At 41.3% G+C, this 19091-nt stretch overlaps 1 protein-coding gene across 3 annotated transcripts in view; it reads left to right on the forward strand.

The window, feature by feature from the left end:
• Positions 1-1663: 1663 nt before the first annotated feature.
• LOC144531848 (uncharacterized) overlaps positions 1664-19091 on the forward strand; it is a 35425-nt gene continuing 17997 nt past the window's right edge. Inside the window, exons 1-3 of one of the 3 annotated variants that reach the window (XM_078272174.1) lie at positions 1664-1752; positions 8787-12581; positions 15286-15360. In XM_078272174.1, coding sequence (XP_078128300.1) covers positions 9610-12581; positions 15286-15360 — 3047 coding nt within the window. In that variant the 5' untranslated portion in view covers positions 1664-1752; positions 8787-9609. Of the gene's footprint in view, positions 2185-8786; positions 12582-15285; positions 15361-19091 lie in introns of all 3 variants that reach the window. The other 2 variants (XM_078272173.1, XM_078272175.1) reach the window with 2 other exon arrangements.

Genomic DNA, 19091 nt, shown 5'->3' on the forward strand with positions numbered 1-19091 from the left:
CATATAATGTACAGACAAATGTTTGAATGCTAATCTAGAATAAGATGGTAAACATTATACCTAATAATATCAACATGCTAGCATTGTTAATCCGCTGTCTATTTTTTCAACTACTGTTTACAAGGTCAACAATGAACGTTTTTCACATTTTTCCAAATTGTCCCTAGATTTGGACATGTACATGTGAGTGTGGTGAAGTACGGCAGCATTTTGCTGCCACCATGATGACAATGATTTGCTCAGTTTCTTGTTACGTTAGCATCTTTACAAGATTTTTCATATTATTATGACATATAGATCGATACAGTAATAACAACCTATCACTTTATCTTGTTATATCACATATATATATATATATATATATATATATATATATATATATATATATAATTGTTTTTTAGAATGAACGTTTCTCATAACATAGGTTGGTATGTTATATGGTATGCTATTTGATTAGCTAAATGGCTCGACTCCATGTTCCTACATGTATTTCATACGTATATCCCATTACGAATCATTATTGCAGTGGATGGCCTGTCCATTCAACTCCTATTACTGTAAATTCCGTGGGAGTAATTGTGCTCTTTCCATTTTATTTGAAATCCATTCAAATGACGATTCCTAGAAATGAGGTCTGAAAATGTAAAAGTAGAACATCTGAGAGATGTAAGAACAAGATTCATTGGGATGTTAATGTAAGTCTGATAGAGGGAGAGGATATGGGACAAGATAAGTGATCAGAGCTGATAAAATGGGATGAGATGTCTCAGCCCTTAAGGCATTTAGGTATAGACTTTATCTCTCCATCTTGGCTGTATAGAGTGGGTTCTACTAACCAGCCTCAGGTGACAACAGCCAGTGCAGTGATGACGGGGGCGATGTTCAACAATAGGAGAAAAAAAAACAATTTGTTATAGTCATCAAGTCTGGACAAAAACTTGCTCAGAACGTCAGACAGAAGACAATCCAAGCAAAAATACATGATTAATTTAATGCAGATGGTGTTTTGCCTTTTAATTTGCATGCACAACACTGACACATGTTAATTTAAAGATGCCTGAAAACAGTGGAGCGGTTTAACCTTCGATGTCTGTGGATCTGCCTCTGCTTCAGAGGGCCATTGTCCATGTGTCTCTATTATCCTGCTGGTCATGGTTGCCCGGGTCTGCCCCCGCTCACATGGGAGATATCTGTACAATAATTCTACCTGTCTGTTCCTATCTCCTTCTCCCAACTTCTCTCCCCTCTTCTTCCTCCCTCTCTCTATCCATGACCTTTCTGCATTCCTCTCCAGCTGACCTTGGTGTCCTGTCAGCTCTTCAGTTTTCCCCACCTCACACTACTAGCTGCTCTATACCGCCAGCCCCCCCTTAACCACTCCGTGCCCCTCATTTCCACCCCCAGCTGACTGCTTCTTCCCTCCCTATCCCTTGGTTCCGCCCCCTGGATCACTTTGCTCCCCTCTCTCCACCCCTCTCCTCGCTGTCTCCCTCTTTGCTCTCTGCAGCTGTACATACTCTGCTTTTTAATTAGACTTACTCTCTAGCTCCACCTCCGACTGCCTCCCATTCCCCATCCCACCCCTCCCACCCCTCCCTCCCTTCCACCCCCTCCCTCCCTTCCTTTGCATACAAGGATACAGGGGCTTGCATGGCAACATGGAGAGGAGGTCATGATGAAGACACGCAGCGAGAAAGGGGGAGAGAGGAAAAAGGAACAAGACAGGAGAAACTGAGAGGAGCATCTGAGAGGGTAACTGCCTGTTTACTCACTCTTTCCTTCTTGCTCCCCCTCCTGTCCATTCACTTCCACTCACAGCACAAACGTTCAGGCAGCTAGGTAGACACAGCGGAGCTCAGAGCTCTGAGGGATGGATAAAAAGGTTCCCACGTGAAAGGCAGAAGAAGAGGAGAGTAAGATAGAAAAAGACACAACCAGAGAGGAAAGGAGAAAGAGGAAAGGAAAGCGAGACAAGAGAGGAGCAGATGGACTCTACACAGAGGAAAGGAAGCGGTGTGAAGCTCACCAAGCAGCCGTGACAGAGAGGTGGGAATAAGAGCAAACATGAACGCCGGAGGGATGGAAGAATGGGCTGAAGAGACGTGAAGGAAAAGCAGAGAAGAGGAGCAAGCTTTTGCGGGAGAAAGAGACAACACAGAAGGGAAACGGGAAGAGAGAGATGTGGTATGTGTGACTCAGTTCTGTGTCCTGATGGAAGATGGTACAGCAATCTCCCCAATCATCCTTCTCTCAGCATCACCATAGAGATAACAAAGTGATAAAGATCAAGGCTGAGGACAGATTTAAAAACATCCCACAAGTATCTGTTTTCATTTTGGGCAGTTGGCATTAGCAACGAGTCTCTTTTACTCACTGTTTTGTTTTGGCTCTTTTTATATTCTGCTGAATTGTGCAATGGAAAGAGAGGCAGTGCGCGTCCTTGCATGTGTGCACACACGTGCATGCATACATTTTGTTTATGTGTTTGGCAGGTGTGTGTGGTGTGCGTATGTGCACATTTATTCTGACAATGGGGGTGTGTTCATGTGCTCATAACGTGCCTGTGTTTGTGTGTGTGAAATCCAGTGAAAAGGGATCGTACGTGTGTGTATTTTTGATACTGGGCTTTGCTTTACTGCAGGTGTGGGAGTTATTTTCCGAGATTGTGCGGCTTTATGAGAAGCTTTAAAGAGTGAGGAGCTTAGATTGGTCTGTCAGTGATGTAGCTTTGCAGATTCTAGCAGCGTGCTTTCATTGCATATTTGTGGGGGGTGTATGCAGAAAGTTTGAGGAGGAGGCGGCACTGAGTGAGGGAAGTGTGTGTGTGTGTGTGTGTGTGTGTGTGTGTGTGTGTGTGTGTGTGTGTGTGTGTGTTTCAATGCATGCTCTTTTCAAGTAAAGTGTGAAATTGTTAATGCACTTCAATAAAGCTAATGTGCTTTTACAATATGTATTTTAATTTGCACATCATTCATAACTCTCAATTAACTTATCTCATAGTAATCTTGTCATTGAAACACATGATACCAAGGTAATTGCACATGCACTCTCTCATGCATGCATGCACACCATCAAACACACATGGATGCACTCACCACGCACAGGTGCACATTTGCGCACACACACACATTTGCTGTGTGAAAAAATGCTGTGCTGTTAATCTCGTCTGTCGTCACACAACTCTTTGCTCTTGTTCTCTCACTATATTTCCCTTTTATCTCATCAGCATGTCTTTTAAGGAGTCAGCTCCATCTCCATATCCCTTCTCTTATATATCTAACATTTAATCCTTTTCTCACATTGCTTATAAATCTGTCTTCTGTCTCCACCACTTAATTTTCTCTCTATACCCAACTGAAGTTAATGTACTTCTCTCTTAAACTTTTACTCCACGCTTTGTGAATCTGTCTTTCTGCTGGCAAGGTGTTTTCGTTGGACTGACAGCAGCTGGGCTTTATAGGTAACACACCATGATGTATTCTTGGGACATTAGTTTGGACAGGGACATTGCAGCACGACAGCCCAGCAGAGAGTAACCCTCAGGGAGCAGTGTGTGCTGTATGTACCTACATGTAGCATGCTGCTGTGCACTGGACATGTCAGTCAAGCCACCTGTGTATTGCTGCTGATTTTTCATACAGAGACCTTTGGAAGATTCTCCTGTCTAAATCCTTTGGCACAGAAACACAAAAGCCAGAACATAAAAGAACTAACCAGCCAGAGATACAAGACAATTAGGCTGCAGAAGGCGTGCGAAAAAGAAAACAATGTTTACTCGGGCTTTCTTTCACAAACATCCTCAACTTTGCTCACAGTTAGTATGCTTATCACAATCCATTGGCCTACATATAGGGATTTCATATGAGGCAGAGGATTTTGGTCAGAGGAGGACAGATGGGACAAATCATTTCTGGCACTCACACTCTGACAGTTAGAAGTAATCCGGCCATCCTTCAAGGAAATTGGAACAAGTAGGGTGGCCGATGAGCTGGGCTGGCCTTTGACTTTACAAGCTGACATTTGTCTTTGTGTGTTTATAGTTCAAGTGATGTTTAACCTTGAAATATTTGCATCCTGTGCTGTTATATGAATGAAAAGAGCATTACAGTAGAGTATTGAAATGACACAAACATGCAAATATTGACAAAGTTAGAGAGTCTGTCTAAAGAACAGCCCAACAGAGCATCAAGGAGACATTGGGTTTTTTGTATTAATTATGAAGATATTTAGACATCTGACTGAAAGTCACTAATTTGTAAAACTGTCTATCAAAACAAAACCAGCATGGAGTGCACCAACTTTCCTTTGTAATTTGTGCAGATTCCATTATGACGTATGAACCTTTTTAGTCCGCTTCGTCTGTATTGCCACCGACCTCTCCAACTTTTTCAGTTAGTCAAAATAGACATGAAAAATAAATGGTGTGTGAGGTGAAAAGGACTATCCGGCTAAAAGCTCTTGACTAAAAACAAATGTTAAACTAACCAGTACACTCTTAAACCTGCAATAACTGACTTTTTTGGCCACTTGGGGGCAGCGGAAACAGGCTGTAATCACACTGACATATCGACTTTTAAGCATTGACTGTAAATATTAACAGTCTATGCTTTTAAGTTTATATGGTGAACTTACTAGCAAATACTGGCTTATTTACACATCCAGCAGTTAAAGAGCAACATTATCATTCACTTAATTGTGATTCTGGCCACCTGATGAATATACAGTAAGTCCAACATTCACGCTCTTTAAGCTCTATTTTGGTCTCTACCAACTCTTAAAGGTACCCTGCCACACGTATTTCATTACTTTGTGGTAATGTCTGAAGTTCTACCATGGACTAACATTTTCTTTGGAAAAAATGCCTTGGTTACCTTGTCTCAAGTCATTCTAGCGTGGTATAGAAAGCCTGCAGGAAGACTCAGCTCGATTTGTGCCAGTTCTCATTAATATTCAATGAGCTAAGCTGCTTGATGCTTGACTCTGATTGGCTAACAGCTAGCCAATGAGGTTTTACTCAGCACAACTGGGCGAGCTCATGAATAGTAATGAGCTCAGGCAACACCATGTCAGACTGACCAGCTTTTGTAATTGGCCTGATTTCTCCGCTTATTTCTTTTCAGTGGCTAGAGCTGACAGAGGAGGTAGCAGTTCATTTTCACATTCATGACATAACACAAACACAAAACGGTTTTGTGTGGCAGGGCACCTTTTAAGGAAATATCTGTCTCTTTAGCTGCTGAATGCTTCACCGTGTTGACCAGCTAGTCGCTAACAGTTTCTGTCTTTTCTATTGTTGGTGGCTGACAGAGCTGCAGAATTGAAATGCGGGTATACACGCTCAGCCGTGGTGGTTACCATTTGGGTGATAACTTTATTTTGATGAAGGAAAGATAAACCTTCCTAGCTTTCTGTTAGTAGAAGCCATATTGGTGAAATATGGCTTGCTGTGAAGGATGACTGTAACTGGCCAAGCCAAATGTCAGTACACAGTCCTACACAAACAAACAAACAGACAAACATACAAACCAGCATTTACATCTTGCTGCTATTACACAAGTGTCTGACAGGAATAACAATGGTGTTCACTGTGTTGCCTCGGGTATATAATGAATTAAGAATTGTAATTTAATTTGTGTTGTTTGTTTAATTTAATTTGCTTTAAGCATCAGGATTAAGATTTCATCAATCAGAGGCAGCTGCATCACTGTTTCCAACTCTGGGTATCAGCAATGAAAGATTTGTTCCCCCCTCAAGAGCAGATCCCAGAGCTGTGAAGATGATACCTTTACTGATGCTTTTTACTAATTTCTGAAAACGTTTTGTTAAAGCTATTTGTTGTTGACATAGGTCAGCTTTTCTTATGAATGCATGCAGATCTAAATACATACAAATCTTTGTGCCCAGAAAGTCCTTTATGCGCTGCTTCTGCATTTTTTTTTATACTTGCTGGTTTTATTAAATAAAACCAAACAGTCCCCTGTTTGAGACATTGCTGTGCTGCACACAATGCTTACCTAACAAAATATTCCTTTATAGGCAACTCTCAAGGAGTTGTTCCTGAATTTGAGATGACTTTGGACAAGAATGCAAACACTAAAAAGGCTTCTGCACTTTACATCTGTTCTGGGAGCTGACTGTGTTGTAAATTCCTTTGACAGAGCACAGGTATAACTCTTACCCTTCCTTTTGCTCACAGGGCCAATAACTGATCATATAGCTTTTCTTAGTTCCTCTCCAGTTCCCCCTTAAATGCCCTGACACGCTGATGCTCCTGATTTACCACTTCACTGAACCCTAACCATGACATTTCCTCTGCTGCCAGAGGTTGTCTCATAGCATCTCTAAATATAACCAAGCATGTCTGCCTCCTCTCCCTCCTCTTCCTCTCTGTGCCTCCTCTTCATCTCTTTCCTGTCTGACAAATTTAAGCGTGCCTAGACAATCCGATCTGACATGCCTTTACATAACAATTCAATCCACAGCACCTTCCACCTCCTCAGCACAGTGAGACCCAAAGGTGTGTTATTGGCATGGATACAATTCTCAACATCCTTTGAAGAATATTATTAGATCTACTCTTGGCTTTTTTTTGGTTTTGAATGCATCAGATATGTTTCTTAGAGTCAGCACGGCTTAGCATAGGGAGATCAGATGTGACCTTAGCATTATCATCACACACACACACACACACACACACACACACACACACACACACACACACACACACACACACAGGAAAGAGGATAGCTTATATCCACAGCAAAGCCTTCTCAGAGAGGTAGGCAGCTTGCAAGAAGGCTGTGGTATATCTTAAATAATAACCGAAAAGAGTTATGACCCTTGCTGGCATTATGCCGTTGCACACCTTCCTCCTCCTGCCTGGTCATTTATCTTTTGTCTGCCAATAAAGCTCAACATGAAAATGCCACATGTGGGAAAGAGCTGGCCTCAGCCACAGGACTGAGTCCATGCAGCATTAAGAGGGTCTGGATTCATTAAACTGTCAGCGTAAATTTTTATTCAAAGGTAGTTTACAGACCAAGGAGACGGAACTGTGGTGAGTGTGGGCTGCGAAACAAAAAAGAGGCAGCGGGGAGAATGTGGCGGAGCAAGTGATGGTAGAAGAAGGAGGAAAGATAAAAGTGTCAGTGGTAAGGAAAAAAATGGAGGGAAAGGAAGGAAGATAGAAAGAGGGTAGGATCAGGATGACACCCCATAGAATGAGTAAGGGAAATGGTCCTGCGATTGGTGGATGAAACTCTGAGAAAATCTGTCAGGGTGAATGTTGAAAGTAGTGCTTTTTACAGGAAATGGGTAAGAAGACTGACGACCGGAGTGAAATGGAAGACTCAAGGTTGAATGGACAGTGTAGATCAATAATATGCTATAGATATACATTTGCTTTTGTTGTTTAGCCTCTGTAGATCATGATCAGTCCTCCTTATTGTATTATCTCCCATTTGGTCTTCTGTGTGAATCACAAGAAGCTCATCTGTAGCTATACACTGCAGTGATAAGAAAGTAAAATGAGAAGGAATCCTGTAGTTGTTTTTAAATCCATTCATATATCTGAGTGTGTATGGTTGATATTTCCCCTCAAGGCTCTGTCAGCTGTGACTTTAATCATAATTCATCCTAATAACCACATTTTTAAAAGGGGTTTGATGGTGGGGGCGCATTTGTGAAAAAGATCCTCTATTTCAGAGCCAGAGAAAGAAAGAGGGAAAGAGAGGAAAACAGAGGACGTAAATAAAAGTGGCAGCCCCTCGGGTCTCTCTCTCCCTAAATAACCTGGGAGCTGTGAAGGAGTCACTAATTACCCCTCCCACAGAAAAGAGGGGAACAGAGCAGCCAGTCACACTCACACACAGAATTTGCCCGGGCTTGTCAGTGTCAGAGGCTATCACAAGGAGATAACAAGGCACAAATCCATAGATCGTGTAAGACAAACGACAGCATCACGCCCGACTGCCAGTGGCACAGACAGGAAATGGAAGTGATATATATATATATATATATATATATATATATATATATATATATATATATATATATAAAGGCCATAGATTGTCAAAAACAGGCTGCAGAATCAGTGTGACGAGAACATACTACTTAATACAGCAAGGCAGACAGACTGTCATACAGTGACCAGATGAATCAGAAAGGATGTCACCATGGCAGATCATCAAGAAGCTAACAGGGCCGCAGACTGTTAAACATGGCGGAAAAGAAAAATCTGTAAGACACTCATATATGAGGAATAACTGTCACAATGTGTGCCCATGAGCAGGAATAATACTGAATACGACCAGAACTGCTGCTGCCGCTGCCACAATACAGCTACTTTTAACAATAATGTAAGTGTATGCACGTGTACAAAAGACAGACATCAGATATAAAAAAGGGATTACAGAGAGAGGAATATCAAATACACATAAACCATGAGTATGCCCTTCAGCCAATGTGAATAGATCTTAATTACAATCTCTTTCACTTGTTTCTTGTGGATGTTCTTCTGGTGCTGATGATATACCTAGTGTTTTTCCCTATACCCTGTTTTTCTTTTGTCACCTACATCCTTTCATTACTTTTTCTGAATTGGTCTTCTTTTTCCATTTTGTGTTGACCATGCGCTCATTCATTTTTTTTAAAATAGCTGCCTATCTTATATCTCCTTCATTATCCCGAGGAACATGCACATTGTGTTTCAATGGAAGTGCATAATATGGAACAATTACAGTCTCTTACTCCTTTTATTTCTCTCTTTGTCTTTCTGCTCTCTTTAGGAACTCACGCTGTCTGCAACCATGAGAGAATGAGTCACTGAGAGAAGAGCTGAGAAAAAAAGAAACCGAGAGAGAGTGATAAAATCAAAAGGAAGTTAAAACAGATAGGCCATTATGGGGAAGTACGCAGGTCCATCCCATACTTTGGCCATCCAATCTCCTGAGGGCCCAGGGGACACAGCAGGTGGAGAAGGAGGGGCCACCAAGTAGACAAGCCAATGTGATGGACACAGTAAGGATGGACAGGCTGCATTTTCTTCCTTCCTGCTTATTTGCCGGTAACCTCTCTGGCATCATCAAGAGTTTCTCACTGGAAAGTTAAAGAGAAATAAGAAGCAAGAAGTTCTCAACTTCAGAAGACATGGGAGAGTATGGACACGTCTCACATGCTTATTCTAAAGAGTATTTGATGCTGCATATATTTATTTTTGTACATGGGTAAGATAAATGCTAGAGGTTAGCTTTTATCACAATGATTTTTTCCTTGCTGTGCTTAATATTACTACTCCTTGAACTGTGAATACAGTAATCCATCCTTTCTAAAGGATAGTCTTAGTTGCAAAAGAAAGTCCTTGGTGTATACATTTCAGATAACCTGAGCAGCTGCACACAATCCTATAAAGAAGTTTATATCTTATAAAGTATGTTCTGTGATGAAACTAGAACTCAGTCAATCAATTGTACAAATCTCTCACTGTTATAAAGAATATATAGTAAAGGGGAGATCACTTTCCTTGTTGACGCATTGACACAACTAGGCCTTCACAACATCAAACTGCCTGCGGAGCCTGTGGATGTTGGGGGAGCGAGATAGACAAGAGAAATGGTGAGCAAAGAGCCCAACCACTTGCTTACAGGCCAAACCAACGGCAAGAGCACCTTGGCGGACAAGTTGCCTGGGACAATGACTGTGCGCTCTGTGCTGCTCAATCGAGACTCCCCAGATATTGAGAGCCGCCTCAAGCGCCGCCGCAACCGCACCCACCAGGTCCGCTTTAAAGACCTGGAGGATGGCAGCAGCAGCAGTGGCAACAGTGGAACAGGAGAAAACAATAGCCATCAGAAGCCTGCCACAAATTGTGACAGCCCACATCCTCTTCGCAAACACAGCAGCAGGTCCCCCAAGCCATGGACTGACAGGGATGGCCCACGGATTCAGAGTTTACCTGGCCAAACCTCTGTGGTGGGGGCTGTGCGTGGGGACATGGCAAGTACTATAGAGGTGGTGGCTGCTTTCTTAGCCAGGGCCCCTCCTCATCCATTGACACCGGGCCCTACACGTCGATGCTGGGCACCACCACAGACTAACTCCCTAACCTTGCCAATGACACGCAGGCCCAGTACGAGCACCAGCACAGCCATCCAGACCTCCCCATGCCTTAAAAAGCCCCAGTCCCTCTCTTCCACCCACACACGTAGCCACAGCATCGGGGACTCAGTGGGCATGGATGGGGATGACGAGCAGGACTCTCAAGATGAGTACCTTGCACACAACCATGTGTTGGTGCCTGGGTCCAAGGATCAGAATGGTCCTCCTGGGCCTGGGGATCCAACTGTGGTGGAACGGAGGTCTAAAGCCTCCAGGACAGACATCAAATCAGCTGTTAGTGTGGTAAAAAGCTCCAGGCACAGCTGCCCCCCTTCAGTGCTTCACAACATTGAGCCATTTCACTGTTCCTCTGTGTCCTGTCAAGATGGCGCCAAGCGTCAGGGAAGCAGCACTCCCTCAGTGGTCAGGAGGAGAAAGCGGCTGAATAGGACAACAAGTGATCCTGGAAAGGAAGTGCACATTTGCACCACTCTCACTCAGACTGAAAGCCCCAGTCCATCCCCGCCCCCCTCAAATACCAAACTCTGTACAACTCAAGTTCAAACTGAGAGCCCTTTCCCACCTCAAAATTCAAAGTATTGTACCACCCAAAGTCAAACTGAGAGTCAACATAAATCTCTACCTTTGAATGACAAACAATGCACAACTCCAATTCAAATCTCCAACTCTCGCCCAACCCTACCTCCAAATGCGGAACAGTGCACCATTAAAAAAAAAACAGACTCGCCTTGTCACTTTGTCACTCCAAATCATGAACCTTGCACTACCCAGACACAAACTTGCAGCCTCTGTTCTTCCCCACCTCTGACAATATCACTGAGTGAAATGCAAATTCAATCGGAGAGTCCTGTATCCCCAACTGTGACTCAAGACCCTCCCACCACCCAAATAACTACTGTGCCTTACTGTTCCTCTCACCCACCTACAAGTGCACCAACACAGACCCCGGAACACTGCGCTAAACCACTTTGCTCCTCTCCAGCCAAACCAGTTTGCACCACCCCACCTCCACCCATAGCACTGTCCATTCCTTGCTCCACTTCTGTACCTACTGTCGTCCAACACCCTATCCCCTATTATACCGTTGTGTCGCCACCAACAACACCCAGCACACCTGTTGTCTGCTCCAGTCCTTCCTCAACTGCACCATCATGCCCCACCCAAATCTGCACCTCCCCTATCTCAAACATAGTATCATCAGCTCCCCTAACCTGTTCCACCCCTACCGAGACTGTAACCCTCAATATAACTCCCTTTGACCCCATTAGACATCCAACCACTACCCCAAACGTAACACATCAGCCACCACACAATGCATCAAACGCTACACCTCCTACAAATTTAACACCATGTACATTTGTAACTCAAACTGCCCTGTCATGCACTTCCATATCATATTACTCTACTACACATTCGGTTAGTCACCATGCCCCTCACCCTAATTCTACAACACCTTCTTATGCCACTCTCATACAAACTGTGTCTCATTGCAACATCCCATGTCAAGCTCTGCAAAATACCTCTTCTTCCATCACAGGTATAACTCCCTACTCCTCCCCAGTCCCCAAATTAAAATCTTGCACTTCTCTGCCTCCACTTGTGAAAACATATGCGTCCACTCTTCCTAATGTACAACAATGTGCTACACCAACTAAAGCTGTTCCTCTTTATTCTTCCACATTTCGTGCTGCACCACCATACACGCCCCCCTCTCAGGCGCCCTACAACGCTCAGGATAAGAGGGCCATTCGACTTCCACCTCCTCCCCCACCACCGCCACCTTACACACCACGCAAAAAGGGAAGTGATCCACCAGGTCCTGTAATCCGAACACCCATGCTCAGGGCAGACAGCATGGCCAACAAGAAAGATAAAGGAAAAAAGGAAGATATAAAATGCACAAACTCACCCAAGCTCTGTGAGAGAGCCAGCTCTCTGAAGCACAGAGCTCAAACTCCTCCAGTTGCTGCGATGAAGGGAGAGAAGCAGTCCTCCTCATCCTCCTCCTCTCCTGCCAAGGCCTGTTTTAAGTCCAGCTGTCTCAGCTCAGCCCAGGCTCAGCTTGGGGCACTACACAAAATGCTCTGCTCAGGACCCAACGCCAGGCCCAACACCCCCAACAGCCAACATCCTCTCCCTCCAAACCAGCAGGGTTGCTCTGGAGCCAGGGGCTGCTGTGCTTCTGGGGAGCGGTCTACAGTTGGGCCCATGACTGCCACCCAGGCTGACACACTAAGACAGGTCCAGGAAATTCTGGGAGGGTTGGTGTCTGGGGCCAGGTGTAAACTGGACCCATCCCTGGTGACAGAAAAGCTCCTGGGTCCAAACGGACCCCTCCATGACATTCGTAGCCTGCAGACCCAGCTCCACAGCCTGGAGGGGGTCCTGGAGACCAGCCAGAACACCATTAAGGTCCTGCTGGATGTCATTCAAGACCTTGAAAAGAAGGAAGCCGAGAGAGACGGGTGAGGCAATTTTATATATATGAAGGAATTAAAAGGTAACTCCTGCACACTGACTCTATACCACAAATCTATTTTAATCAACAGTGTTTTGAGCTCAATCAGACCTTTGTCAGGTTGTAATACTTATTGCATAACAAAATAGCATTATTCCCTGTGTACTATAAGATCATAAACATCCAACTACCAACATTACAGTAGTTGCCTGAAGGCTTTCACGTTTAGACCGACTTTGGCCAACCCATAGACACAGTGGAGGTGCCAAGAATGCCAAGCATGCAGAGAGCTTTTGCAAAAAAATGCAGGGTTGCAATGCAATTGTGTATTTTTACTGTTTACCCCATGATGACAAAACTGCATTTGTGATAACTTTCAAGAGTTATACAATTCTTTCTCGTGGTATTATAACCTGTTGTTCAGTGTTTTGGCTTTTGATAAGCCTTCAAATTCATTGATCTACTACTCAAACGGACCTTTCTGGATTTGTCTCACCAGTACCTGAAACAGCACACCCACACCAATGCAGTCTCTTGTGTTGTTTTAATGCTTCTAGGGCTTACTGCACACAATTTAGGCACACAGTAACCATGTCGCAACAATTTGATTGGGCAAGGAAAGAGCCATCTTCATTGAATGGATGAATTCACTGTTATAAACTCAATTCACAAAAAATGATGGTAAACATGTTTCTGGTTCATGTTCACTTAAAAAGTGGGATTTAGTATGAGGCTTCACACTGATATATGTATAAAGCTATTCCTGGATCACCTTCTACAACGCATTTTACGTATGAAAGGTTAGAAGTTTTAGAATTTCACATCGTAGGGCAGTATTGTTTTTGCAATTTATGTCCAAGGTGGTGTTCAAAGGTAGAGTTAACAGTACTGTGAAATGTTGCATAGCCCAAAAGGGGTTCGTCTGGGTTTAAATATTGTGTGAAAAGCCCTGGGCCAAAAGTGGAGCTATCCCATTTTGAATATTGAAGTTGTAAATGTGAAATGACTGAAAGCCGTAGGCTGCTTAACCCAGGGCTAATGGGGGCTCTCAGCCCAAGGCCAAGTGTAGTGTGAAAAGCCATCTGGTAATCTGTGGCCAACTTTAACATTGAGTCTTCTGTTAACCCTTTATTAGAAGATAGATAGATAGATAGATAGATAGGCAAGGAGGGAAGAACGATTGCTAAAACGAGAAAACAGGAGAGGATGGAAGAATGAACAGTGGGACTACTTAAATTATGAGTGCCTGGTAGTTTGGAGACCTGGAAAGTAAATGTCAGCATGTAGCCTAAGTGCCTGCTGTTTTATTCCCAGACAGTTAATTTCTCAAGTGAGCATCTGCTTCTCTCCACATAAAAAAAGGAGGGGCAGGTATTATAATGTGATCATAGCTTTGCACTAAAAGATTGTCTTCTCTCTCCTGGAGTGAAGTCGACAAGTGGGTTGTTGTAGGCAGAATATTCTTCAAACAGGGAATATCCACCACCCAGCAGTAATAACCTTGCTGCATCATGTGCTGTGTATATTACAGATAGATGGTTGTTGTGCCTAAGCTTTGCAGTGATGCAGCTCCTCTATTTATAGCCAATCCCGGCATTGTAAGCGTTTCAAATACTTTGGCAACAAAGCTGCACAGACAGAACACAATGTAAATTTGGTAAGAATGAGAAGGCAAGAGAGACTGAAGTGACTGAAACAGCAAGGCGAGCAATAGACAGAGAAGAAGAAATACCAAACTGAATTCAACCCAGAAGGCAGGGGAGCATCTGTAGTTATTTTTATGAAGACTCATGTCAGTCATGAAACCCTCAATCTCAACTCTTGATATGCTGAAGAATTTATGTCATGTCAGACGACAGGGAGCGGTTTGGTAACTTGATTGCACCCATTTCGCAGCAGCTCTTTCCTCATGCATGTATACAGCAGGCGGGAACAGATAGAAATCAGCATTTGGCTGTCATGTAGGTGGTTTCAGATGTGCCATGCCTCTTAGTGTAAACCCTTTACCATTCTCATCAAGTCTTTAATTAATCTGCTTTCTACATTGTAAGCTGCTTAGTAATTTCTCCCGCCCTATCACACCAAAATAGTACATGATGTGGGGACGAGAGAACTCTTCAGTAGGACAAGATAGACATGGATGGATGTGTGTCTACTGTATGAATCCATGGAAAGGCTTAACTGATATCTGAGCAGTGTAATACAAATCATACTCGTAACACTAATCCCAAAACTATACTTTGCAGACTTTTGAACCTTTTTGACCGCATAGCCTTCTGTCCCATAAAGTGACAAATCTTGCATGTTACAGTATAAGAATTCAGTGATGGGGCTAAGTCTAATGCATGCAGATTTGACTTTTACCTCATAAGCATTGTTTCATGCATGGAGTGATATAGTGACTCATGGTTTACACAACAGCCTGAGCCTGTTGGAGGGGGGATCTTTCATTAAAAAATGATCAGGGGTGATTTCAGAGAGGATTAGATTGGTGTATTTGCAGGGATGTGTGTGCCAGAAATTTGGTTCAACAAGGGAAACGATAACCTAAATATGTCTGTGGGCATGCACGCATGCAAGCATGCACGCACGCACGCACGTACGCACGCACGTACACACACACACACACACACACACACACACACACACACACACACACACACACCATCGCTATTTTACCCCTGATATGTCATCTCTGTGCTTTTCAACAGAAGACATTCATACAGGACCGGACAGGACATTGAAAACTGTGGGACCTGCAGGGACTGTGCCTGCATCATCTACAGGTATGTGGATGGATGTGTCCTCCTGTGAGTGAGAATTTCGGCATATTTATCGCTTGTTTTACATGTGACCACCGAGAGCACAGTGCGTGTCTTGGCGCACAGTTATGTGCATCACGCTGTCATTTTGAATCATGTCAGTTTTGGGAGTTCAGTTGTATGGCCTGGTAAGATTGTCATTCTGCACTGTGTGACTGTACAGCTGGGTACAGCATTTTGAGTATGGACACTCATTGCAACCACAACACCGCTGCAGGTTTGATCACTTAACACAGTTATTATTTTATTAAGACTTATCACACACACACACACACACACACACACACACACACACACACACACACACACACACACACTCTCTCAGATTTAATGAGGTGAACAACACAGATTTAAGTTGTGCAACCGTGAGCCCACTTGTTTTCATCTGTCCTCCTCTACTCTTCTCAATTTTCTACTCTCCTTATCTCTCTTTTTCACACACAGATGCACACACCATCAAATAAACACACACACACACACACACACACACACACACACACACACACACACACACATAGTAATACACACAGTAATACACATGATCATTCCGCTCTGAGATTTGAATTGAAATCAATCAATTAACAAACAGGATTTCACAGTTTAAAGGAGGGTGAAGAAAGGCAAAAAGAAAAGTGTGGATTGCTATGAAATTGAAATTCCTGTCTTTTAGTTGTAAATGTCACATTCACAAAAAAAAGAAAGAAAGTAAAAAGGATTATTAGTAGAAGAAGCAAGTCTTGCAGAGAGAGAGGCGGAAGAAATAGTGAGAGATATATGACATCCGGAGTGCATTATTGAATTAAACCTGTAAAGCCATGAGATATATCAGAATTCTATATATGTTTTTTTTTTTTAATTCAGGTGATTATTTACCCTTTGACAGAATAAAAAAAGCAATTTATTTTATCATTTTCTGTTTGTATCATATTATACATCTGGCTTTTACTTCAATTTATTTATTTCAATTGAGCTTTTTTTTAGAGAATCAAAAATATCTTTCTTATAAAGTTTTCTATTTGTTTATTTATTTATGATTTTTTTTTATATCTTACATATATAATAGTATATGCGTGTAAATACTATATTACATATATTATATACATATGCATATTATAAATATATTGATCTGTTTTTTTATGGCATGCCATTTATATATATATATATGATGTAAAAGTAGTCTTGGAAACAAATGGCGTTATAGGGTTACAGCAGTACTCTCATTATTATAACTCTCATGTAAACCCCTTGGAGGGGTTATGTCAAATTATGTCATAAATCTGAGAAAGCCTAACCAAATTAACGGGCCAAGTCTTTTTTAATTGTGGACTGGAGCTGTGTAATTTGGCGTGTATGCACCTTAGACTGATTGCTTTCAGTGATTTGATTGTGCATACTCATTTATTATTTATTATTCTGTAGTGCTAATAAGGTGTTTCCTGTAGCTGCAACACATCCTCAACATTAACCAGACTGTCAAACAACTGTACACCACATACATGATTCAGTCTAATCTGGTTATTTTCATTTATATTCATTTTATTTATAGTGTGTATGCAAACCTCCTCAATCAAGAAATAGAGAAGTAGAAGTAGAAGAAGAAGAAGAAGAAGAAGAAGAAGAAGAAGAAGAAGAAGAAGAAGGACAGTGGGGGAGGATGAGAAGAAAGATAGTTGAGGATAAGAAAAAAAAGCAGGGGAAAAAGTCTGAGATTTAAAAATGGAAAAAGACAGCGAGAGCAGAGGGAGAAGAAGCCTATAAAGAAAATGTTTCATTCAGAAGCTATACAGCTTCATCTTGAAAGATTATTTATATATATTATAATATTACAGCGAGGGTTACTGCTCAGGAATGTCTGTATAAAGCAGCGATAGTTCCTCATCTCGAAGAAAGGGAATAAGAAATACAGATGACTGTACAGAGAGTGAATAATTGAAATATTACACTTCATATTACGCCGCTCAGTCGACATCCTGGGTTTTATGGTCAGATGAAGAGTTATCGCTCAATCTACCTCTCAAGTCGACATGCTTCTTTCATGTATGACAAGAGGATTTTCCTGCTTTGAAAAGGAAGGAGATTTTCTTTCTTTAAGGCTCAAGTTGAGCTGAGTCTAAAAAGAGAATTTGGCAGCACTAGAGAAGAAGCTGTTGGAGGAAAAAGGGAAAAAAAGATAAAGTGAAGCCCAGAATGGAGTGAGTGATGGAGAAGCTATAAAATCTGACAGGACAGATTCCATCAATTAAAAAGCCTCTTGAAGAAGTCTTAGCCCTCAAAGTAAAGGCACAGCTCAGCACATCACACAGTATCAATCTAGTTGAAAAGCTCAGACAGCAATATATTTGGAAAAATGAAAATCATTTTCATGCAAGAATATTTGTAATAAGCTGCTAGAAAATTTGACCCGAGTAAATCTAATGTCACACAACTGTATTTTAAAGCTGCTATAATCAATATTTTCATAATAACAGTAGATCAAACGTGTAATGTGAAAGAGGTAGCTCGTACAGTTGTGATGAACCCACAGATATCATCTGACTCGGCAGTTCACCTGAGCTCTGTGTTTTAGCATCTTTCAGCTTTTTTTTGTTTTCTGGCCAGAACTTTAATGTTTTAATTCATTAACACTGCTCTTATTGTTGTTTTCGGCTGCAGCAAACAGGGATGTAAACAAATGCGAAAAACATGCTAATTTTGGCAGTAATATTTGTATATTTCATCTGTACATCCTCCCATTATAAATCATGCACTATGCTCAATGCAATGCTGACTTGTAATTTCATCACTGTTAAACCCTCATATTCTATTTCAAATATTCAGTAACAGTCAGCTTTTATTTAGATTCAGTTTACTTGTTACCCGTTTTCTTTTTTTCTTATATATATATATATATATATATATATATATATGTATATGTATGTGTATATATGTATGTGTGTATGTATATATATATATATATATATGTATGTATGTATGTATATACGTATATATATATATATATATATATATATATATATATATATATATATATATATATGTATATATATATATATGTATATATGTGTATATATATATATATATATATATATGTATATATATATATATATGTATATATATGTATATATATATATATGTATATATATGTATATATATATATATATATATATATATATATATATATATATATATGTATATATATATATATATATATATATATATATATATATATATATATATATATATATATATATATATATATATGTATGAGGAGTATAACAATTTAAGCCACAAAAGCAGACTAGGTAAATTCCGACATGCCATGTCCACTTCCGGTATAGAGATGACTACAGATACTATATATATTTTTGTGACATCCACAGATACAGTTATATAGTTACACCACCAATTTTTTAAATGAAAAAGTTCTGTTTAACCCACTGTGCACTACTTGCCCGTCACCAAAACGTCAGAGACTCTCTGAGGTTTTACATACTCGGTTACATACTCCACTATGGTAGTGGAGTATGTAACCGCTAAAGACACCGATATTTCCCTTAGGAGTTGGTGGAGACCAAAACAGAGCTAAAAGGAGAGTCAAGTGGCCCAAAACACATGTCCAAATAAATGCTAATATTGGTCAGTGTTTGCTTGATGTGTAAACTGTGTGCTAACAAGTTCCATATTACAACTTAATCATG

Source organism: Sander vitreus, chromosome 16 (assembly GCF_031162955.1).
Source record: "Sander vitreus isolate 19-12246 chromosome 16, sanVit1, whole genome shotgun sequence".
In the NCBI taxonomy this organism is placed as follows: Eukaryota; Metazoa; Chordata; class Actinopteri; order Perciformes; family Percidae; genus Sander; species Sander vitreus.